This window comes from Sander vitreus, chromosome 13 (genome assembly GCF_031162955.1).
Source record: "Sander vitreus isolate 19-12246 chromosome 13, sanVit1, whole genome shotgun sequence".
NCBI classification, from domain to species: domain Eukaryota; kingdom Metazoa; phylum Chordata; class Actinopteri; order Perciformes; family Percidae; genus Sander; species Sander vitreus.
Window position 1 is genome coordinate 18,439,744 of NC_135867.1, and position 25,605 is coordinate 18,465,348.

Sequence of the window (25,605 nt, forward strand, 5' to 3'; positions counted from 1 at the left end):
AAAATGGCGCCATAGGAGGTTCAAGCTCTGAAACAAAGCTTACCCCCTTGAGTGCAGCAGCAGCCCATTCAACCCACACAAATAGACGGTAAATCTCCTGGTACACCCGATGGCCAATCCATGCCTAGGCATAGCCAGAGCTGAGGAAAAGGCATCTTGTTGTTCCAGAAATCCGAAGGAACTCTGAAAATAATGTGTGAACAGACAGACAGACATTAAACTAATATATTAGTCACCAACTGAAAAACATTCCAACTTAAAATAAATACAGAAAAAAATTATCAGATGCCACTGATGTGCTGCATAACATTAGTTTCCATTATATTGCCTTAAATACTATGATAAAGCCAGTTAACATTTTGTTTTTCTTGCAAGTGCACATGGTGATGTATGCAGTGAATGGGTTACATTGATAACTGCATTCTTTCAAAAATATCTGGATGTGGATATCAAAAATAAAATCAGGCAGCATTCCATTTTCCCTGAAAAAAAAATCCGTGCACATAAATTGGTTTCATCATTTGTTTAATTTCAAAGATTACATATAAAAATGCATTATATGCTTTTAAAAAAAAAATGAAAGGTAACAAACTAAACAAAACCTCATTTGTTCAAGGCAGCAATTTGACTCTTTACTAAAATGATCACATCACACATTTATTTTTGATAAGCTTTCATAATTAGACGCTTTACTCCAATATATAATTAAATTCTATTTACTGAATTCCTTTTCTTGAGTTTTGTCTGAACAGATGAATTTTTTTTTTTTTATCTTTCAAAATGTATAATTTCAAACAAATACATGTTTAATTTAAAACGACTTACTGTGCCATGACAAAATATTTACTAGAAACTAATGGCTATAATCCCCAAGCACAAGAAAACATTAGAAATACAAAGGCAGACAGTGCATCACGCAGAACAGGTCCAATCAGCATTAATCAAATACAAAACAAGAAACATAAAATATGTACAAAATTATGTGTCAAAAATATTTAATGCATTACTCACTGAGGAAAATGGCAGGAAAAATGCCTTCAACACTTCAGAGGTAAAACTATTTTGAGGTATGAGTGTTCATATATTTCTTGATATGGTTTGGACTGAGATATGTAAACAATCATTTCTAACACAATTATACATACAGTATAATACTTCAGTATAATCCTAATTTAAACCCTTCATATACCAAAATGTACTACTAAAGAAAATAATATGTACAGCATTATATGTCCGTGAGATCATGTAGGCACAGTGAATTAGCACACTTCCTTTGGAATGTGTTTGGTAGAGTAGGCAACTCTTTGGTGCATAAAAACTGTAGCTGCTGGGAGGTAAATAGCAAGTGAATCCTGTGCTGTGTCAGCTAAACTTTGAAGGCCATAATCCATTTCCAGTCAGTTCAGGGAACTCGTCATCAGCCTCTCCACTGCTTCTCCCACTGTATCACGCGCACTCTCTCTCGCTCGCTCACTCGCACGCACGCACACACAAAACTTGACCCCATGTTTTTTTCAGTTTATCCTAATGTGGTTTTGAAATGTTTTTTTATAACTTCAAGAGTGATAGAGAGGTTCATGTACAGTAGAGATGTGAGGTTTTTCCCTGACAGCAACATTGAGTCCAAAAAGGCAAAATAAGATGTTGAAAAGCATTATTCTCGATAGGTGTTCCCAAACACCAGCACTAAACTTAATTAATTATAATTATTGCATGAAAATACCATTGACGTAACAGGGAGCATTCACAAAGTGCACTTCTCTACATTAACTGAGACCAATATGGACTTTCAGTGAACTGTTTTTAGAAGGTGACATATCTAATGTATCTTTAATTTCCTTATTCAATATTAGAATGATGTAACAAAAAACAGCATAACAATATCATTTAACTCAAATAAAGTATATACATTGCACACAGCATAGGCACACATATTGTTTTTTTTTTACAAGCATACAAAGTACAAAGCATAATCCAAAAGGTACACTTAAAATAAAAAACATAAATAAATAACTTCATACAGTATATGAATAATTAATTAATTTCAGTCAGAGGTGCAGCTTGTCTCACAGTCTCTAATGACATCTAATAGTGAGAAGATATGGCTGATGTTCGATTTGACAATGTGTGTTTGCCAATCAGATTATTTCAGGATTTACTGGTGTTTATTTCATGATCTGCTATGTGGTGTTGGTGTCCAGAGGTCTATTCCTGAAAATATCCTGTTCTTATCATACATTTTCTCTGGGTCCTTTACATTTTAATTTACTATTTTAATAAAGTTTATACACTGTACATATTACATAGTGATACATGTATCACTATGCAGATGATACATGCATCACTATGCAGATGATACACTGGTTTATCTAGCATTTAAAATGAATGATCTCACTAGGTTAACCCATGTGTAATTGTTTGCCGTTAAGGGCTAGATGCTGAAAGATCTTCCCAAATGTAACCCTTAAAAACTGAAATTCTTGTCACTGACCATATAGAACATCACATTTAGCAGGTGTTTGGTCTACTAGAATGTCATATCAAGTCCTCCTTTAAAGATTTGGGTGCCATTTTCAAATCATACTTGACATTTTAAGCACTGGACCAAAAACCACTGGTTAATGGGTTAATTCAAAGACATGCACATTTTTGAAAATAACTTTTTGTCAGATGCTGTGTGGAGAGTGATGGTGGTGGCTTCTGTGGATTTACATTTTCCAGCCTCTGAAAGAAGGTGATCAGCGGTGTGACGCTCCTGTGAGGGAGAATGGAAAATGTTCAGGGATGAGAAACACAGATGTTGAAACAAAACATTCCATCTGTTTTAGTTTTAATAACTGTACTTACTGCCAGACTACTTGTCAGTCTCACCTGTTTGTGATCCACCATGCATCCTAGCCTGACACCCAGCTATGTGTGGTGGGCTTCACCCTCTGGGGAAATCCATGAGGCCCAGCTGCAGGGTCAAAGTTAAAGTCCAGGGCCCCGCCATCCATGAGGGTTTCATGGAGGACAGTCTCCATGTCACATTCAAACCTCTCAATGGACATGTTATCCAGGTCACTGGGCAGCCGCTCCTGATGATGGCTGTGTGGGTGAACTGAGCTGAGTTCCCTGTAGCCGTTGTTGCTGCCATAGCTTGCCGAAACAGCATTAGTGTGTGCCGGGTGTCCACGGGGCAGCTGCATGCATGTCCTCAGGCTGGTCATTCGAGGGGCCCCTGAAAGACTAGTCAGACTAGTCAGGGGGATCATGTTACAGCTATTCAAATCGTGTGAGGTTGAAGGACCCTGTCTATGTATAGCGTGCAGATTTACATGAGGAGCTGAGAGACTTGGAGGAGGATTTATCATTTTTACTCCATCATGACCCTCCCTGTGGCTCCGGTGGCTGTAAGTGGGCATCAGGCAACCTCCCCTCCCAACCTGAGATGCCTGTGTATCTCTGCTGGCCTCTGCATCTGAGGTCAGCAGCTCTTTGAGGAGGCCAGCAGGGCAGCTATACTGGTTCTCATATGCCCTGAAGCCTGGCTTGGTCTCTGGAAGTGTCTGCATGGGGGCAGGGGACAGGGAGTTCATCCTCACCTGGCTGTACAAGCACTTACGGTAGTCCTTCTGTGGGTGCGGGGTCAAGCCAGCGGAGCTGTAGGGGCTACTCTGAAGCATGGCAGCATTTGATGAATGTGAGGAGTCAGAACCCAGCTGCGCTGTTTTAGGAGACAGCAGGTTCAGGTTATCCAGCAGACTCTCCATGACGTTCTCTGAGCCATGTTGGTCCATCGATCCAGCTACCTCGGACAGGCTGGGCAGGGTGGAGGTTATCTTAGTCCCTGCCACTCCAGGGTATATCATATGGCCATCAGACTCTCCCAGGTCATCCTGTTCAGAAGGGAAAGGTGAATGGCAACCACTCAAGGTGCTGGCGTCAGAGCTGGTGCGCGTCCTAAAGGAGCTCCAAGCTTCAAAGTCCTCGTTACTGTGGGAGTTTGGGCTTCCCAGCCAGTTAGAGTACTGGGAGCCAGGGCTGCCTGCTCCTCCCTCGACCCCTTCCTGTAGAGCCATCTAAGGATAGAAAAACATTAAAAGCTCACACATACTGCCATAACAAAGACCAATGTATTGTATAAACTTACATCAAAATTATAGAAATGGTTGACAGTTTGGGGAATATGCTTATTAGCTCGCTTGCAGAGAGTTAGATGAGAATGTCGACACCACACTCATATCTAAAGCTACCAACAGCAACTGGTTAGCTTAGCCTAGCATTACACTGGTAATGGGGAAACAGCTAGCCTGGCTCTGTCCAAAGGTGACAAAATTCCATGGATGTATAATAATACACATATAATAAAAACTTGTCTAGTTGCTCGCCTAGCGCATACGGCAAAAAAGTTTCTAAGCTTTCGGGGTTACTTCCTGAATATGCACAATAGTGTTATTCCCGCTAGCCCCGCCCATGAGTTCCCGCTCGGCCCATAGACTCTACACTGTAGTGACGTCACAGGTTTTTCTCGGCTCGAGGGAAGGTTTTCAAATATTAAAGGTCCATGGATTGAAAATTCAGAATAGAAAGAGTCATAATCGACCTTGTTTGCAGTTTGAGGTGTCCTGGCATGAGTTTGATGTCTCTTTTACAATAGTGGCCTATGGGGAAAATCCTTTTTGGGCCGCAGGGGGGATTTTTTGTTGCAATACCGCGAGTGGCCACTGGACAACATTGGATGCAAGGCTGATTGCACTTCCTGGGGGCCTGCAAAATCTGCAGTGATTTCCTGTGAGGTTACTAGGCAACCAGCAGAGACTCCAGGAGGTCACTGCATCCAGTTAAGATTCCCGCACATAAACTCCTGTAAAACTACACATTATCGTTATACACAAACAAGATATAACATGTTAATGAGTCACCTTCATAGGTACAGGCAGATTTCATTAACTTCAGACAGAGCCAGGCTGAATGTTTTAGTCTGTTTCTAGTTTTTATGCTAAGCTAAGCTTACAGGCTACTGGCTTTAGCTTCATATTTATCAGACATACTATATGACAATGGACCCGATCTCCTTAACTCTCAGCAAGAGAGCAAATAAAAACGGTTCCTTCAACCTAGATTTAGCACAATTGTGAGAAAAATATATGGCCAAACTATACACAGATGGATTTTATGAATAGAGTAATTAAAGGGGACTGTACCTTTTTCTTTGTGGCCCTTCCTCTGCTCTTGGCAAACTTACTATTGTTGTCCATGGAGGCAGCTCTGCGTCGAGGTGACTTTCCGCTCTTTCCCCCCTCTGGGTTAAGCATCCACCAGGAGCTTTTTCCTGTTCCCTCATTTTGTATGCGCACGAAGCGACTGTGCAGGGACAGGTTGTGTCTAATGGAGTTCTGGAAAAAAGTGAATAATTTGAAAGTTATCTTTGGACTCAAAGTCATGTGGAGGCTACAATGCAGCTATAGAGAAAACGAAATAACTCCACAACAGGATTTGTTTTCCATAGATCTTTTTATAATGGGCAAAATGTTCAATATTTTCCTTATGAAATACTGTATCTAGTGCATCTATAAAGTGCTGTTTAAATTCTGACCCTCTGGTGCAAAAAGAAGCAAATGTGAGTTATCTTTGGTGGCTTTTCAGTAGGAATTAAATGAGAAAGTGTATTGCTGCAGAGGAAATGTTTGTAATTTTTCATACTGAATGGAGAAGAAGCTGGTAGTTGAGTGTAATGTCGAAGCCAACAGATGAACAGGAACGAGGGATGAATGGGATATGTGGTGTCTTTTACTTTACACTAAATAAATATTTGGTACATTGTAAGACAGTACAGCCAGTGTACAGTATCTGTTACGGAATATGACGAGAAACAAAATAAAAGATGGCATGAAACAGACTAAATGCACAAAAACATAACTGAACAAATGATTTCTCCAAACCTATAATGGAAGACAAGTTAATAAAAAGTACAAACAGTATACTAGTGACACAATCAGCTAAGCTTCGTTTATTTAAAGTTAGCTTTTTAGTGCATTTTGACTATTTAGCCTGCAGACTAAGCCTCTTCTTGTAGGTTTAATTTATAATTTTTTTCACATTAAAGTATTTAAACTTTTCATTGTATGTTGTTACGCCTTTATCATACTTTAACTGCTTGTAGTTAGCTAAGCTATGCATATGTTTCCTGTGATTTACACCATGTTTGATCCCACCCTTCCACCACCAGCAAAACTTTTACTTCAAAAAAAGCCTTACTACTTTGGGTTTAACCAACTTGCTCACTTTTTTTGTATGTGGTCACATTTGTCCTTGTACTAACATGTATACACCTAAAGCCTCATTCAGTCCATTTTCTCTAATGCTATGTTATGAACTCTAAAACTGACGCAGAGGCGCCTACTGCGGTAGTTCTCTCAGGAAGAAAAACAACGATGGTTGGGGAACAGAGAGAGCATCCATCTGACAGGACACAGATTTACTGTTTAGCCTGGTCTCTCTGGACAAAAATGTACCCTATGTCTTGAGTTGGAGGCATTCAGTGCATATTAATAATCAGAATGTGACTCCAAATCTAGTATATTATTATGATTTATTTCATATTGAGGATGTCTTTATAATGTGATAAAATAAATACATTTTCAATAATTTCATGTCCGTAGCTGCAAAACCAAGACTAAGATCAGAATGACACTTCAAATAGTTGTAGAAATAGAAGAAGCTTAAGAATGTTTGAATGAGTATTGTTTTGGATGACTGTCTCCATACGAAGCCACTGAACCACCGCAAGTTCAACCTCAAACTATACATCTACAAGTGGAACCAGATCCTGGAGGCAGCGGGAGGTTACAGAGTTCGAAGTAAGGGTGACAGAGTGTGATGTTTTTGCTGGCAGAGCTAGGGTCAATGGGTTCACTGTGTGATGAACACGAGCTCCTCAGCCGGCGCTGACAGAGACATACAAACAGGTTGGATGGAACAGGAACATAGAGAGGAGGAGAAGCATCATATGTGAAGTGCTGCTGGGTCAGACTGTCTGCTTTCTGACTCAAACCCCCCCCTTCTGAACCGGACTCATCCCTTCTCTTGTACTGCATTTTTGAATTTTATATGAGGCTTTCTGTGTCGCAGGACCTCCTGCACATGAGAGATTTGAGGTGGAGTTTAACGATCACTGCATGGCCTCAAAATGCAATGCTCAATCTGACTCATGTTCATTTGATTCATGACCTTTTCTTCCCTTTTTTTTTCTTCCTTTTACACAATTTTAATCTGTAACCAAAGACAGGAAATGAGTCATTAGCGGAGGATGTGAGATCTGAGCAGTGTGATGCACCGTCTGTGAACCAACTTATATTCCACTAACCAAACGACATGTCTTGCTCACACAAGGCTGAGATCACTAGTGATATGCAAATGTCTGCAGCCTGTGATTACTGCCCACAATAGAGTATGGACTGCATGACTGGGCCCTGGGAAGGGGAATTCTCTACTCTGTCTGGGATAATCCTTGTCTGAGACAGACCTCACCTCAGCCCAAAAAGAACAAAAGACATCCCCTGCCTCACTAATTCAGGAGAAGCCCCATTCACACATTATGTCTCTGAAAACCCAACCCAAGGTGACCTATTGGCCTATTGTTGCTAAACTTCTTTATAAAACATTTTGTTACGGCCCTGATTTTTTAACCCACTTTGAAGTAGTAAAATATGGGCACCTGTAGCTGCATGGCAGCTCATTTGAATATGAGGCTTTAAGAAATCTATGTGCTCTTCATTGACCCTTCATGGCAACCAAGGATGTTCCCAGGCACAGATTATGGAGGCCTGTAAGTGACATACATGTCTAAGAGAGAAGATCTATTGCGTAATTAGGGCAGTGAGCCAACACAAGCCTGTTCAAGTGTTAAGATGCATTGCATACTATAGATCTCATTACAAAATATTGTAATATAATGCTGATTTACCATTTGCTGCTCTTGACTTGAGGAACAAATATCTTGCATTGTGTTTGTGGGTCGGGTGGGGTCAGGCTAATTGATTTTTGTGTGCTTAAAATATATTTTCAAAATCAATTTGTAGCTACCAAAAATCTCTTTAGATTCTTGCTGTTAGCCTTTGATTAATCGTATGTGCTATGAAAATATATAATAGAATATATTAGCTCATATAACGAATAAGGAACATTTCTTGCTGCACCTGACACAAACTGGCTCTACACTGAATGATATTTGAGTTTTAACATCACACTGTCCTATAGGTCAGCTGGTGCAGGGGTGCCTGACATGGGAAAGGTCTATTTGCAACTGCCTCACACATTGTCGTGGCAGCAGTGGACCAACTCTTTTCTAGACATAGTTATGTTGGAGAGATCTGTGGCTCGGGTACATGGATCTAGTCGGAAAACTCTACATGCATGGGATGAAGCTTACACCTTGGTTAAAGAAAGAGTGCAGCATAAATGTATTTGACAAATTTTTTTTTATCATGTCAGGCATTATATCTGCATGTTTGTATTGTTTCCTATTGGGGAGGTCGAGAAATCAGGGACAGGGGTCAGTAAGGGGGTCGCCATGGGATGTTTGTTCTGTATTTGTGAGGTATAAGGTTTTGTGATGTTTTTAAAAGTCTAAACCTGTACTATTATTGAAAGTTTACCTGTTATTATCAATAAAAAAATGTATCTTAAAAAAAAAAGAGGTCTATTTGCTGCAGTTTGCAGTGTAAATACAGTGCAGCAGAAAGCAGTTGCACCTCTAGTCCACCTGCTGCTACCCAGCTCAGATACACTGTATCACTCAGGAGACCTGTAGATTATAGAGAATCATCCACCATCTTACAACTCCTCCAATCTACCCAATGATCTCTAAATCAACAGTGATCAATATCATCAAAACAAATGGCTGCAGCATGAAGCGACTCCTCCTACTACATTTGAAGTGACACAGCTGCTGTTGCTTGTGTAGTGAAGCATGAGGTTTGCAGTAACGGTTGCAGGTTAAGTAAACAAACAAGGCCCATGCAGTTGCAGGGACAGGTGCAGCCACAGTAAAAGTGGCGCCACTGGTCCAAACGTTTTACATGCAGCGCCAGACACGACCACAGACAGGACAGAGGATCCCCCCAGGAGACCGACTCCTGGAGGCCAGCTGCTTCTCAAGTCACTAACTCGGTTTCATATCAATGATGAAGCCTGATGTTTAGTTAGTGATGAAAAATTGGAGGGAAAAAGAGAATCACTTTAAATTTGCATCTACTAGGCCTACATGTAGTGGCCCTAATGCAGCTACAGTTATCACAAAAACATTGAGGTGACACTATGTAACTCTGAAATAATAATACAATAAAATAGTTTTTCCTCTTACAAGTGAACATTTTAAATGCTAAGCAATAAAACACACCCTTCTGTACGCTCAGAGGTTTTGTCGCTACATTCTTCCACGAAGCGCGGCAAGCTTTAAAGCAAATTTTACATAGCGGTCAAACGATGGAATTGCAACTTCCGAATCCGTCACGTGATGCCATTGGGGCCAAAAAGATTTTTCCCCATAGACTTACATGGCGAAAGAGACCTCTGTAAATCAGTGCATACATTATTTTGAGAATCAGAACCCCCGCGAAATGACTTTTGAATTTTTAAAAATTGTCTTACTTCTAATGAGAGCTTCATTGACCTCAGTGATCGGGGGAACCATCCTCAGAGCATTTTTTTTTGTGGTGCCTCTGTCCCAAAGTTTTTAAACAAAAGTTGTTAAAAAGTAAAAGAGGAAACACGTGGAACATAATCAAAATCACATTAACAGTGAAATAAGGAAGAATGCTAATCTCGTTGGCTGCCATTGACTACAAAAAGGTCAGCTGGGGTATACTTCTTGACTAGTTTGTTGGCCGTCGAGACTTCTGCTAACTGATTGTGTAGCTCACAATGTCAATGCAATTTTGGCTTCCCATTAGTGATATGTGGGTGATATGTCTGAAATCAGTATCACAATATAGTGATATATATCACAATATAGCAAATGTATACAATTACATATAAAAAGAATGAAGATGATCTCTCTTCGCACACTTGTAAAACAGAAACTTAAATATTGAATCACTCTTATTATTTAAAATTGGTCAAAATCATTAATTTTGTAAAATTATGAAACAATATGTTGATATCATTACAATACAATTCTGCTGAAAGATAATTTTTGTCAAATTAAAATGCAAGAGAAGGCACATAAGGTATTTTATTTAGCAACAGCTTTGTTGCTGCTAGATATAAAAAGGGAAATAAATCAAATAAATCTTATTTGTAAAGAAAAAAGGCAAATAACTGGTTAATCTTGTGAGACAAGAGTTCACAATCCATGGCCTATAATATGATGGCTCCTTTTCAGTGCAAAATACAATAGCAGATGGCTGACAAAATTAGAGCTGTTATCTTTAATAACTGCTCCAATATTACCACTGCCACAACACAGCAGTCAGATATGTGGTGTAAATAAGAGAATACGAGAGCACAGCACTTGTAGAGATTACAGTAAAAGGACAAGTCACTTCCTGTCTGTGTCTTCCTGTGCACCCCCCCCCCTTTGTCCTCTGACCCAGGAAGTTGAAAAGAAACGTGAGTTTTCTGTTACAGGGCGGTAAAAAGGCGAGAGCTACTGCTGCAGAAAAAGAAGAAGGGCCCTTCAGCACAGTGTGAGGACTAGGCCTGATATTGCACGATATTGGAAAAAACTTACATTGTGATATTTTTTCCCCCTGCGATATATATTGCGATATGAAAAAAAGACAAATTTTTACAAGAGGACATAAATAGCCCTATTTAGAAATACTAAATCATTCTCAACTACTGGCGTGATTTTGTAGGGGAGTGCATCTACAAAGAAAATAAAAATGGAAAAAGGAAATGTTCTTATGTGAACCAGTCTTTGTTGAACTTTAATGCTTTACAAAAACCAAAGCAAGTAAGCGCTGTGACTACTCTTCTGAAGTGATTTTGGAGAGGGAAATTAGGAAGAAATACATTGGTTGACTGACATGACACCATTGTATTCATATAATATCAATCCAGGCTAAAGTGAATGATATTAATAATGCATGTTGCTTCCTCTGAATGTCAGGTTGTGGTCGACTAACGGGGCCTGCTTTGGTTGTTTGATAAACTGATTCAAATTGATCATGATTGTTGGTTTGCTGTGCATGCAGAGCCTGCATGTCACACTCTTCAACAAACTGTGTATCCAAGAGCACTTAAATCAGTGTAAATGACGTTATATCAGAAACAGACTGCTGTTGTAGATTAGTGTTATGTTTCCAGCATCACAGCTCCGAACCATAACGTTAGTTGGGACAGACGCCTTGTTTCTTTAGGCTAACCAAAGCCCGTCTACGGAAAGCCGTTCCACTCCCTATTCAGCCCCGTTGTACCGAATTTGGTTGCAGTTCCACCAGAGTTCCACTGGGGGTGATCGCGGTCCAGTGCTAAATGAATGGGAGCTAGACGGCTAAATTTGTCTCTTTCGCCTGATTGTCGTTGAGAAATCTCAGATTTGATTGTAGTTTTTGCAAGTTCAACATGGATTATAGGTCAAAAGTTGAATGAACGAGTACTTGTGTCCTTTCGATTTCTTACAGGTTGAGTCGTTGTTGCCCATAACACGCTAGCATTCTGCTAATGAATGCTGATTGGTCAGTGAAGGACTGATTACGATCGGAGATCCCGCTTGACGGCATCCGAAGCAGAACCAGAATGTCAGAGTGAATATTTCGGCGTGGTCTTTAAAACATTAGCAAACCTCTTTCTAGCACGTGTATTAACAGGGAGAGCCTAACCTGTCAGCTGTGTTGTCGATGCTTCGAGAGAACAAAGGAAGCGACTCAGAGCTTGCCCGTGAAGTAGTATCTCTGGCCGTATATGTGTATGACGTCATTGACATTTTAAAAGGCTTTTTAGAACAAAAAAGCCACTCAATCTAGTGTTAATCTAACACCCAGCAGTGTGTATTTTCTTAGCCTCCCCTTTCGAATGCAACATTCAAATTACTAGACAAAAAATTATATCAAGAAAAGTGGATTTTGAGGGGTATAGCTCCATAAAGTCCCATTCATTCTGCACTAGCCTGTGAGTGCCCCCTATATGGAACTCTGGTGGAACTGCAACCAGTTCAGAAGCCGGAAGTAACGAGAGAGTGGAACTTCTTCCCTTATTAGAAATTCTTTGGGCTAACTATGTTAGCTTTAGCCTGGCTGGTAGCAGCTTTCTGCGGTGAAAAATGGCTGGGAGATGTTGTGATTACGTTAATCAGGTGATTTAGTTTGTCTTTGCAGCGAACATAAAACACTGACTACTGTAGCTTCACTACCCATGGAAAAGCATGTGCATCACTGTGTCAGTGGCAGCTGCCGCTTACGGTACTTTTCTACACACGGGAGAGCCTCACTTCCCATAACAATAATAGTGGGGACCATGTCGCCTCTTCATGGCTCCAAGCACAATGCAAGCTACTTCATTAACACTGAGCATCAAACTGAGTGACCTACTTCTGCAATGGCTTCAAAGTGGGACTATGAAAAGGAATGGGGAGCTTTGTGTTCAGAGTTCAGCTTTAGATAAACAAGAAGGGGTCAAATGAGAATGATAGACACAGTTAAACATCCTCACGGGATGGACTATTGATTAAAAAAAACTAAATATCTTAAATCCTACTAAATATTCACAAATACTAAGCTGATTAGAAACTTGAGCTCTAATATTTCTCAGCCTAATCCTGAGAGTGACACACATTTTTTGCACACTTTACAGGGTAAAGGCCAACTGTTTTTTTTGACAGGATTGGACACTAATCTCAATTACTTCTGATCATGTTTCTCTTTCTACACACCATATTTCTTTGCCTCCCTCGGCATCCATGTCCTTTTGTATTCTGCATAATGGATTTAAGGCCAGGTTCTTTTTGTGAACATAATATAGAGGGGGGGGGATTATTATCTTACGCAGGACTGGAGGACAATGCAGAAACCCACATGCCAAAGATTCCACAGACTCACACATGTGTAGACAGCAGACTGTACACAGGCTTCAGCCCACAGCCAGTCAGTCAGCTGACTGCTCCCCTCCTTCCCTCAAGCCACGGTCGCTCCTCTTTGAAAGCCCCTGCCCCAAGCCTCCCTTTCTTCATGGGGTTACGTGAAGCTTTCAGTGGGCTGCTTAAGTTAAAGGAAGGCCTCCCTTTTAACCTTGTGATCCCAAGACAAATAGCTGGCAGTTATTCAGGTTTTGTTTTGCCTCTTTTAGTAGCCTCTTGTCATGCATGTGTCCTCAAACTGAGTTCATAAACCAACACTTGATTCATTTAAAAATTGACACTTAAGCTCTAGAATTAGCTTTCTCTGGTTTTATAGATGACTTTCATGAATAGTCTACAGCCATGCTAGCAGCTCTGTACTTAAAGTCACATAGGTGCTTTGAGCTAGATGCCAATGTCAGCATGTTAACATGCTCACAATGACAATTCAAACTTGCATACAGTACAGTAACTTTTCATTGGTCTTGAAATTACTTGAGACACTTCAGTTGGATCAAAGTCAGCGTAGGTGTAATTGAAGCCATTGTGGGACAAATGTTAATTCATGTCACCAACCGTCTACCATCATACATCTTTCTTGCACTTCATCAGCTGTAATTTGATCTGGGGGATGCTTAATTAATGTTACATGGTATTTTCCACTAACTCAGCTCATCCTGAACAAATACAAACAGACCAGATAGCACAATCGGTACTGATTTGAAGTGGAGGGGCCCTATTAACACCCGTGTTAAATCATGGAGTAAGATAAACAACTTCACAGACCACCTTCAAATGTGGTCTGAGTAATCGGATTTCAATGCATCATCAATACGTCCTTAGTGTATTTCCACCTGTACTTAGAGCTATCCCGTTCTGATCAGACCACTCAGACTGGATTTTAATACCAGGTCAAAATGGGGCCAGTGATTGCACACATTATTGCAGGCTCACACCAAAGCTGTATATCTATTCATAAAGCAAACTGCCTTATATCTATATATATAAATTATAAACCAATGGCTTTTAAGCACTTCATATCTTTAAAAAGTCCAAGTAACTGTAGGTAAAATACATGTTTTAAAATGAACACCTCAGAGCCTCTGTGACAGTTAAACTCAGGGGTGCTACATCCTGTTCCATTATGTAAGGTCACAGTTCACTGAGAAAAACAGTGGCATTACCAGTAAGATGGTAAAATACCTTGCATGCTGCACACTGCCGCTCATAGAACCACCAATATCCCAGGGGAACCAGTCCACCCAGTTGGCAGGGGCCCTCTCTTCCTCTGGTAAAGGCATCATGGTCACCACACGATTTTTAGAGGGAAAACTAAAAAAAATCTCCATGACAGGAGGGAGACAGGAAGCTCTAGCTGCAGCATTGTCGCCCTCGCCCAGCCCTCCACCCACCTTCAGTTTTCTAGGTGGAGCTGTATAATCACTGAGGTTCAAACTCAACGCCCTCCACCCACCATGAGGTCTCTGGCTTATCTCTATCTGTCATTACAATCAGGGACGTTCACGCATGTGGATTCTAAAGTCAATACATGGGGCAGGACATGACACAAAACATAATAACAAATGATTTCTTTTAGCATGTGGCAGGAACACTGAAATGGAATAACATTACTTTACATAGAATTAGATGCACAGACATGATCCACGTTTGGTCTCTCCTATTGGTTCCTCCTCTTTTTCCAGCCCTGACCCTGATGTTTTGCAGGGCGGGATGTTAACACATGGCACTGTTTTCCATCTACTCTGCAGGAAATGCATCATAGTTCATTGTGGGGGGACTTTTGTGTTTTTTTAACAGGAAAGTGTAAAAATAACTATTAGCCGGTGGTTCCAAGGCCCAACGAAGCATGCCAAGGTTTAGGAATGCAGAGGTTGAAGTGGAGATGTGTTGATTTAATATTAAAGATAAAAAGGCTGGTGCTATTGTTCTTGAGGCATTTGCTGCATGCTTAATTGAATGGTACACAATGATAAGAGTGGCTACAAAAACTGGTTAGGATTGTAAGTCAAATGCTTACTTAAAGTAATAACAAAAAGGATTTTTCGTTTCATATATTAAAGAAAATGAAATCCAACATTAGAGGCAGCAGTGAAGTAGAGAATTACAGCATGACGAGTCTGTCACTGGGAGGTTGGCTGAACTTCTGGTTAGATGTCATTGATTGTTGTAGCTATTGTTAGTTCACAGACATTTATCAAAAACTGTGGATTCTAAAATAAAAATTAAGTAATATAGAACTAATAGAAAATCTAATATCTGAAAAAGATAATGGGACAGCTGCCCATTTTTTACAGATCTTGGTGCTGAAAAAACAGCTGGCCTAAGTCTAACTCTCTGAGTTCCACTTGGAAAAACACCTTCAACAGAAGGCCTAAGTGGGGGAAGAGAAGGAAATGATAGGATAAAGAGCAGCAATCCCTTTCTCCAAGCTGTAGCATCCGCTAAGGAAACTCTAGAAGACAGGGACACAAAAGATATGAGCGCACAGCTCAGGAATGGAGGATGTTTGACGTTGTTCCCAGCATTCCCTTCTCCCAAGTTTCTTCCCCTCTGACACACTCCCCAACACTGATTGAACTGTTTGTGTCACCTCCTGTTATTGTCGGGAGAGCTCTGAACAGTTTGCTCCACGCTGCTTCCCTGGCCAAAAAACCTGAGTGCATTCCCACCAGCCAGTGCACCTAATGTATATGGAACGAACTGTAGTTGAAGAACTGAAGAAAGACTAAGAAAAGGGGAAAAGGGAGGTGTAGCAGAGCCATACATCATAATAGAAACTGTGATCGAGTTTTTCATAAGGGGGTGTGAAACAATGGAGACTATATTTGATTGAGGTTTACAAAGTTATTTCCTGACATAACTGCAAAATGAGGTCTCACAAGAATGCATGGGTTACAGGAAGGGCTGTGAAGCTGATATATGAATTGGACTCAAATTTTGTGTGCAGCTTTTATGTAATTGGTGTCTACTTTCCTTTCTCTGTCTACTTTTATCCTCAGTTAATTTCTATCCATCATGGCTGAGTAACTTCCTCACCCGGCGAGACAATATTAAGACCTGGATTACCATGTTTGTACAGGCATTAGGCTACTGCTTTTCACTTGCGCTAAATATTTCCAATACGTTTCCAGGCCAGAAAGCACAGCTTTGAAAAATGCTGCATAGACCATGAGTCAGCATGTTTTGTGGCAACACTGGCTAGATGGTTCCCACTTAGGTTTGCTGGGGAATGGGACAAGGTATATCTGAAAGTTGATCCATACAGTGTTCCTGCACATTATTCCCTTGAGTCAAACAGGTGAATAATAAAGCTTAAGTTTACTGAATGTAAATGATGTCCACAAGCAGATGTAAACATGTCCATTATGATTGCAGTGTTGTACTTCAGGATTGTACAAAGAGACATTCTCATGTGTGGGATGTTTACAGTCGGACTTGCTGGTTGGTTCTCTGCTGCTTCAGAGCTGTACGTTTCCTCACTGACACAGAAGAGAGGCGTGTGCTCACACTGACAGAAGAAACCACTTCAAAGGTTACTGTGATGCCAAAGTTCAGCAGCCTAAATCAAACATAACTGTTTTTTAAATCATGTTAATGAATCTGGCAAAAACTACATTGTATGTATGTATGTGCATATATATATATATATATATATATATATACACATACATACATATATATATATATACATACATATACATACACATATACATATATATACATACATATATATATACATACATACATATATATACATACATATATATATACATACATACATATATACACATACATACATACATACATATATATATATATATCCTTTTTTTCTGTAACCTCTGTCCATGTGTTGTGTTGTATTGATATTTGTTTTGTTTTCTTTGTAATTAAAATATCAAATTAAATAAAAAAGAAATACATTTAATATAAATACATGTAATACCCTTTTTACACAAGGAAAACAATTTTACTCATGGGAGAAAAAGTATTTTTTTCCTATTATTAATCATTTCTGATGAATGACCATCAATACTACTGAATTCAACTCAATATTGGCCTTAAATTAAATAACAGAGCTAATAACCAACATGCTAAAATGGCATCTGAAGATCCCAAGGACAGAAAAGTCAATCGCTCAGTTATGTAATGCTGAACTGATCCTATTGCAATGAGTGATGTCACAACCGGTATTTTTGCTGTTGATAGAAAACTGCTGCTGTGACATCACTGGCATGGGTAGTAGGAAAAACACAGGTCCTACTAAAAACATAATTCAGCAATCATTAATTTGAATATTTACACCTGTGATTTTCCTACTGTGACATGTCAAAATGTCTTGAAAAATGCCTCCTTATATATAGTCACTATAATACAGTATTCAGCAGAATAGGATGGAGCCCGTTTTTTAACTGCTGTTTTGAGTGATTTATGTGACCTTTTGCTATTTTTTTTTAAGCAGGACTGCAGAGGAAATGAAGCTGCATGATATTTAATGGAAAAAAAACAACTGGAAAATGCAGACAAAACTCCAGCATGTATAGAAGGTTGCTCTCTCTGCTCACTAGGCTACAATAAAAAGTCTAACATGTGCATTAATGCAGTCAGACACTCATGAAGATTGCCTGCACATATAGGGCAGAACAGGATTCATCAACTGTACGTTTTAACAGTATTGGGCAGCTAACCTGCCTTTAACTGCATTGAATTACACTTATCTTAATTTTGTGTTTTTTTTTCATAGTTTTAGTTTGGCGTTAAAGGAGTAAAATGTTACCTTTTAACCATCAAAACATCTCAGGTTCATCCTAAACAACTGGATGCTTACGTGCACGCTGTCACTTAGCCTACCTTCCAGCCCGCAGAGCTGTTACTGTCTCCTTTATCCTTGAAGTAAGGCACATTCTTGACCATCCAGTCATAAATCTGAGACAGTGTCAGTCTCTTCTCAGGTGAGCTGTCTATCGCCTTGGTGATCAGGTCAGCGTACGACATGTTCCCCCAGGCGTTACGACGGGACGAGCTGCTCTTCCTCTGGCCGGAGCCGCCCAGGGGTAAGACACCAGTAAGAGGCACCTGTTGCTGAGGCGGCAGCTGCGGACCCGGGAGCTGCTGCTGCTGAAGAGGATGATGATGGTGGAGATGGTGGTGTGGATGCACACAGTTTCCCTCCACACACTGAAAATCATTGCAGGGCACAGGCGGTTTCTGCTCTACATATTCTTCATAGTCCTCCTCCAACAAGCCGAGGTTACTGATGAACTCGCTGTTTCCTCCCGGCTCCTGCTGTACCGATGGTAGCGGGGAGGATGTGTTGGAGCTGGCCGGGTCGTTGATCTCCGGCCGGGGCAGCGGCCAGGTACAGGACCGCGGGCGGGAGAGAGGCTCAAATTCCGGGTCTATTTCGACCGGCTGTGGTGGCGGTACCTCAGCCATGTCTGAGTCAAACTTGCTCTCACACAGACTCACATGCAAAATAAATATTAAATAATGAAACAAAAATCAACAGGTAAAACAAATGTTGCGTTCACAAACCAGATTCCAGTTCTAAGTCAGACAAGATAAGTTAGATTTGTAATTTAAAAGTCAGCAAAATGTTCGTTCAATCTTCACTGAAGTTCACACCATCCTGCACAGACTAGGTGCAACCCTCAAGCCTGCCCTGCCGCTCTATCAGTAATGACAATAGAGGTAATGGCAGTCGCTCAAAGTCTGATGCTGCCTTCAAGGCCCACTCACAGGCTCCGTCTTCTGGGTTAGGGTTATACAACTTGACGGCGCATTAAATTGCTCTTTGGTTGGAAAACATGCCAGAATGCTTAAATCAAATGTGCATTCTATGTGCAATGCATTTCTTTAGAATTTGAAGTTGAGCTTAGATAATTAATTAGGCAATAATTAATTAGCACGCATTATACTCTTTATGGCTCCTTATTAGGAGCTGTAGGGGGAAATTATCTGCCATGAGTTACTACTACGTTAACTACTATGGTGTCCTGCATGACAGACAGACAAAAAAATAGTTTGTATGAGTGTTGAATGCTATGTTAAGCAGCCAGTCAATAAAATAGGCTTCCTAGTTATTAACACCAGATTTATAACCATATAATAAAAGTAATCATTATTGCTGAATTCTCTTTGCAAATGCTTTGATCATTTACTTCTTTTGTATTTGGCATTTTGACGGTACCTTAAATGCACCATAAAGGCAGCTGAATGTGCAGACTCCCTCTAGTGCTTTGAGAGATTCTGTGCCCACCTCTACAGTATACTATGTTCAACTTATTTTTAATTTTTTTTATGAATAGCACACCTTGTCCCTTGTGGTTTTAAAGGTAAACTCGCTTTACAGATGTTCTATTTTAAAAGAGTGACTTGTTTGTATTTGGTGTGTCCCACAAATGGTCTGATTTTCATAAATAGTCCAGCCCACAGTTGGTGTTTTGGGCCAGTTACTTATGATTTTGATATCCGAAACACTGTCATTACTTCACTAAACGTTTTGACACTTTAAATATAGGTTGGTCAATCATATCCAGTTTTATTAGACTGGTTAATACAAATACTGCAATACATTTACTGAATTGCAGAGGTAGCTTTTTGTTAAAAAATTTAGGTCCCAGCCTTGTTGTACAATTGTTAGAAATCCTAACATTATGTGGACCCAATGACCGTAAACCATAGCTGGCAGTAGTGACACCTGGTGGCTTATTTGCATATAAGACATTTCTGAGCATAAACAGTGTGCTTTCCACACAAAAACACTTCTTTTTTTTTTCCGGGAAGTTGCCAAAATCTTATCATGCTAATCATGTGTTTATAGAAAAGTGAACAAAATGTGGAAATGAGGCACTCTCAACTGCCAAGCTCTCATTTTCCACACTTTCTCAGACAATAGATTGCCGAGGGTGTTTTTAAACCTGATGGAATCTGCGTGATACATTGTTAACATGTTTTTTGACTTTAAAAGCACTTCCCTTGCAAAGGGCACAAGGTTCAAGGACTTTTTAAGCTCATACTGTAAACCTGATTTGAGGTCATAGATGCTGCACATAAGTTATACTTGTTTTACAACTTGCCGTGGGAAACACCATTAATCACAATCACAGGTGTTTGTATGACCTTTGATACAAAAATATTTTCATCAACCTGTTCTCTTTGAATATGAAGATCTTTAACCGTCCATCCAACTAAACGTCCACTGTTTTTTAATGTAACCTGATCGGCAAATGTGCCTTGATACAAATGGAACCTTTTATATCAATATTGTAATCAAGTTAACCATAACATGTAATTCAACACAAAACATTTTGTGTATCACAAAAAACATTGGATTGATATGACCGTAAAGCAGACAATTATTTCTGGAACAAATTTTGGTATCCCAGACACTGAAAAGCCAAACGTCTTCTCATGTAATTGTGTCACCACACTATTGATACGTTATAGTCAGTTAATTGCCTACATTAGCATTAATGTTAGTGCAAATAAAAGGTTGAACAAATGATCAGTTAATCAGTAGAAAATGAAATAAGCAAAAAGCCATGATTGTACTTTTGCTGTTTTCTATTGTTTGTAATCTTATATACAAGCACTTGTAAAAGCAACAGTTTAACAGTGGTTCTATAGTCTAATCAACATTTTAGAAACAGTAGATACTGTTGAATGTTGGTCACCAGGAAACAGACTTGATGCCAGTCCACTCTAACAGGCCTCCTGGAAGAGTTAAGAAATCCAACCTGTATGAGTAAAGATGATCATAGTTGCAAAGCCCCTATGGGTAAATGGGAAAACATATGCAATTGTCTTAAGCTCAGTTGAGGTAAACATCAGCCTCCTTGAGGACTTCCTCTTTCTGGTGGAAGTAGTCTCTGAACCAGGAAATGTGTTCCTGCTTCTGTTGGACTGTCAGGTAGGGGTTTCTGGACATGCCGGCCACCACAAGCTCCATGAAGTGACGCACTGGTCCCTGACGTGGGAAACCCTCCTCCAAGTGTTTCCCTAATAAGATATGCTCATGGAACGGGACACTGGTTTCCTCCTCAAGGCCTTACATGGAGCAAAAAGACTCTTGTCAGTGTGTCATTTTTTTCCTTCTCCATACATTTAGCTAGAATATAGCATGCATTACTCACCAGCCTCATTGTTGATTGGGTACTGCCACATTTTTCCCTCTTTGGTCCACTGGATCATTTCCTCAAGCCCGTTGCGGGGTGTTTGGTTGGTTGACAGAGACAACTGATTAGCAAAGTCCATGTCCCATAAAGTTGGCCGTGCTGAAAATATGAGAGCCGCATTATGGGCAGATGTCCTGATGAAGTTAAAACCAAGAGCTTTTGCAACGTCACATTCAATTTGTTTAGGAGAGACAGAGACCGCCTGCATGAAAAAAATCTCGTGATAATAAGCATTTATGAAGCTCTATTCTCAGTTATTTCAAAAGACTAAAAATAAATCAACAACACTATAGATTATCCACTAAGCAAACAAAGCCAATAAATCATATTAGGCTTAATACAAAATCAAAATGTCTTATTACCAACTGCTGATTCAACTCCATCTTCATCAGTAGTGGGGGAGAAGATGTTAAGTCTTTTCCCCAAGAACAAGTTCTTCCTAAAAAAAATAAAACACATTAAACACATTGGCCATCTCAAAACCTATGAGTAAAAACATGATGAACGTATTTGCCTTCTCCAAACACTGTCCAGCTCAGCAGTGATCCCTCTGCCGTGTGTGTATCCTCGCCTGTCCTCATCAAACCAGATCTGATTAGCCGGCCAAGCGTTCTGTCGGCTGGGATTGTTTCCTACTTTCATGTCAGCGATGATTACTCTGAGAATATATTGTTGGATTAATGTTTAGAACAAGTGAATGAGGCCTTTTATTTTTCCATTATACAGATTTAAATAGCAGAAAACTATATCACAATCTCATTTAAATACTCAGTCCATTAGGTGACACTTATACTGGAGACATATACTAGACACATACCCAAGGTTGTTCATGTCCCCATTCTTCTGAGCCTCAGTGACGGCTTCATGCTGCCTCAGCTGCCTGAGCAGCTCAGACTCGGCCTGGCTGCGGTCAGGCAGAGTGGAGGCAGCAGCAGACGCAGCTGCAACCAGTTCAGGATCCAGTGTCTCACTAAAAAACACAGGGGATGAAGAGGCCACCAGAGCTTCAGATATCCTCCAAAAATTAGGGTTGAAGTAAGTAAAAAGTTTTCAGGCACAATCTACAGGTGAAACAATCAAACTTGCACCACAATCAATGGCAGCAGTGAGCATGTGGCAATGCAACCTGACTAATAACTCCAAACTGCCTCTCACCTCTGTGATGAAGCCTCCACTGTAGCTTTCTAAAACATACTGATGGTGCTCTCCATAGCTGCTAGCTTTGAGTTGGGTGTAGACTCATAACTTGGCTTCACTTTTAAGTTTTTGAGCTTCCTCTTATTAGTTACTTCCACCTTCAATGTTACGGTCTGTCGGCTGGGATTCTTTCCTACTTTCATGTCAGCAATGATTACTCTGAGAATATATTGTTGGATTAATGTTTAGAACAAGTGAATGAGGCCTTTTATTTTTCCATTATACAGAATTAAATAGCAGAAAACTATATCACAATCTCATTTAAATACTCAGTCCATTAGGTGACACTTATACTGGAGACTATACTAGACACATACCCAAGGTTGTTCATGTCCCCATTTCTTCTGAGCCTCAGTGACGGCTTCATGCTGCCTCAGCTGCCTGAGCAGCTCAGACTCGGCCTGGCTGCGGTCAGGCAGAGTGGAGGCAGCAGCAGACGCAGCTGCAACCAGTTCAGGATCCAGTGTCTCACTAAAAAACACAGGGGATGAAGAGGCCACCAGAGCTTCAGATATCCTCCCAAAAATTAGGGTTGAAGTAAGTAAAACGTTTTCAGGCACAATCTACAGGTGAAACAATCAAACTTGCACCACAATCAATGGCAGCAGTGAGCATGTGGCAATGCAACCTGACTAATAACTCCAAACTGCCTCTCACCTCTGTGATGAAGCCTCCACTGTAGCTTTCTAAAACATACTGATGGTGCTCTCCATAGCTGCTAGCTTTGAGTTGGGTGTAGACTCATAACTTGGCTTCACTTTTAAGTTTTTGAGCTTCCTCTTATTAGTTACTTCCACCTTCAATGTTACGGTCTGTCGGCTGGGATTCTTTCCTACTTTCATGTCAGCAATGATTACTCTGAGAATATATTGTTGGATTAATGTTTAGAACAAGTGAATGAGGCCTTTTATTTTTCCATTATACAGAATTAAATAGCAGAAAACTATATCACAATCTCATTTAAATACTCAGTCCATTAGGTGACACTTATACTGGAGACATATACCCAAGGTTGTTCATGTCCCCTTTCTTCTGAGCCTCAGTGACGGCTTCATGCTGCCTCAGCAGCTCAGACTCGGCCTGGCTGCGGTCAGGCAGAGTGGAGGCAGCAGCAGACGCAGCTGCAACCAGTTCAGGATCCAGTGTCTCACTAAAAAACACAGGGGATGAAGAGGCCACCAGAGCTTCAGATATCCTCCCAAAATTAGGGTTGAAGTAAGTAAAACGTTTTCAGGCACAATCTACAAGTGAAACAATCAAACTTGCACCACAATCAATGGCAGCAGTGAGCATGTGGCAATGCAACCTGACTAATAACTCCAAACTGCCTCTCACCTCTGTGATGAAGCCTCCACTGTAGCTTTCTGAAACATACTGATGGTGCTCTCCATAGCTGCTAGCTTTGAGTTGGGTGTAGACTCATAACTTGGCTTCACTTTTAAGTTTTTGAGCTTCCTCTTATTAGTTACTTCCACCTTCATGGCTCCAAGAAGATCGAGGAGACTCTCTTTCCCACTCTTGGCTGCATCAGTCTTCCCTTGTTGTGGCGTTGCCACAACCTGTTCAATTTTAACATCCACCTGCTGCTGCGTGGTACTTCCATCATCGGTCTTTAACAGTACTGGCTCCTCCTCCCTTTGTTCAGCCATATTGATGACACTGCTGTCATCTTCAGCTTTCTGTGTAACCAAAGTTGGAGTTTCTGTGGGATCAGCCTCTTTATCGGCATTTGTTTTCTGATCTTGATTAGAGGGCGTAACATCATTTTCCTTTTCACAGAACCTGACCGAACTTGTGCTGAGGGCTTTGACTCCAACTCCATTTGCAACCCTAGAAGAAAACAGTTAATTATTATAGGGGTCTAATCTGGAGGGACCAAATGGGTTTGAATAATAATAATAATAATAATAATAATAATAATAATACAAAATCCAATACTAAAACATGACAACTATTATTAGAGGTTGGTGGGCAATACTGTTTTAAATTAACATGATATAGCAGGAGATGTTTTGCTATATGATATTGTTGATGAAAACAAAGACAATTAAGAGACTCTGATGATAATAAAACACTGGAAAAATACTTAATTAATAGACCTTCTTCATGGCATACATGTTGACATGTCATAGTAGGAAAAGCACAGGTGTATTCAAAACCATTAATGATGGCTGCATTCCACTTAGGAGAGGCCCTGGTGTTGTGCATGCTGACTCACTGAAATAGCTTACTGGGACACTTGATGGAATTGAGCCATCGTTAAGGTTATCAATTTCAGCTGTGCATTTCCTACTATGACAAGACAAAATGTCTGCTGTGAAAAAGGTCCATAATAGCAACAACATACAGTACATTGGTTGGCTCTTTTATCCTCACATGACATATCAACAGTGGTCAATATAACTGCTTTTTCAATCTGCTTTTTTACTTGAGCTGTTCATTATCCTGTTGGATGGGACCATCTTCTCTACATTCATATAGTTTTGTAGTTGCTACTTCATGCTACCATGGAAACGACCTGCCAGTGAACAGTTCAAATAAATGCCCAAATCAAAATGTCCCGCATCATCAGTGCAGGTTAATTAAGCTAACATTAGCTGCCCCTTCCACAGCTTTTATGGAAATAATACATTTTCGAGCTATTTCGAACGTTCATTGTTGTCAATGTACAACGTTTTTCAAAGACATTACGTTACCCAAAACAACCCAGTAACCTAAAGTAACATTAGCTGATGTTAAATAAAAATAAAAAAATCACATATCCCGTCGTTCACTCAAGCCAAGCTCACCTGGAAACTGGAGCAACAGCCTTGTTACATTTAGCTGGCAACACACACGACTCATATACACTGACTGAAGAATTTCGAGCCGTGTATACAGTACGGAATAAAAGTCTGTACATGATTTCTTCTTGCAATGTCCTTCCACGCTGACATTTGTCTCCGTTGTTACAACATAAGGTCCCCGCCGTAAGCTCGAGGATAACATTGGTTCCGGACACCGGGGTCTAGAACCATAGACTGAAGACCTAGCTAGAACGTAAAGGGACGATACTCTCCATAGGGGAATTTACATTTAATTCAGTTATAATGTAAAAGTATTTAATTATGGTATTGGATATTTTGATATTTAAAACAAACTTTATTCAATTATTTGTAATAAGTTACTTTTCAA

The 25,605-nt window shown here is 40.1% G+C and overlaps 2 protein-coding genes across 2 annotated transcripts; both read right to left on the reverse strand.

Moving 5' to 3' along the window:
* Nucleotides 1-922: 922 nt before the first annotated feature.
* Nucleotides 923-18,721, reverse strand: LOC144527688 (forkhead box protein O1-A-like). The gene is made up of 4 exons (XM_078265907.1): nucleotides 17,909-18,721; nucleotides 5,187-5,378; nucleotides 2,872-4,061; nucleotides 923-2,755 (listed from the first exon to the last, which is right to left on the reverse strand). The coding sequence occupies exons 1-3, from the start codon at nucleotides 18,491-18,493 to the stop codon at nucleotides 2,895-2,897; spliced, it is 1,944 nt and encodes a 647-aa protein (XP_078122033.1). The 5' UTR covers nucleotides 18,494-18,721; the 3' UTR covers nucleotides 923-2,755; nucleotides 2,872-2,894.
* A 1,521-nt stretch (nucleotides 18,722-20,242) lies between these two features.
* mrps31 (mitochondrial ribosomal protein S31) lies at nucleotides 20,243-25,403 on the reverse strand. Its single transcript, XM_078266739.1, is given in 10 exon segments — nucleotides 20,243-21,106; nucleotides 21,193-21,333; nucleotides 21,597-21,673; nucleotides 21,749-21,892; nucleotides 22,052-22,204; nucleotides 22,390-22,616; nucleotides 22,749-22,902; nucleotides 23,438-23,581; nucleotides 23,767-24,261; nucleotides 25,221-25,403. Coding segments are annotated over 10 exon segments (1,884 nt in total). The 5' UTR covers nucleotides 25,334-25,403; the 3' UTR covers nucleotides 20,243-20,870.
* Nucleotides 25,404-25,605: the final 202 nt, after the last annotated feature.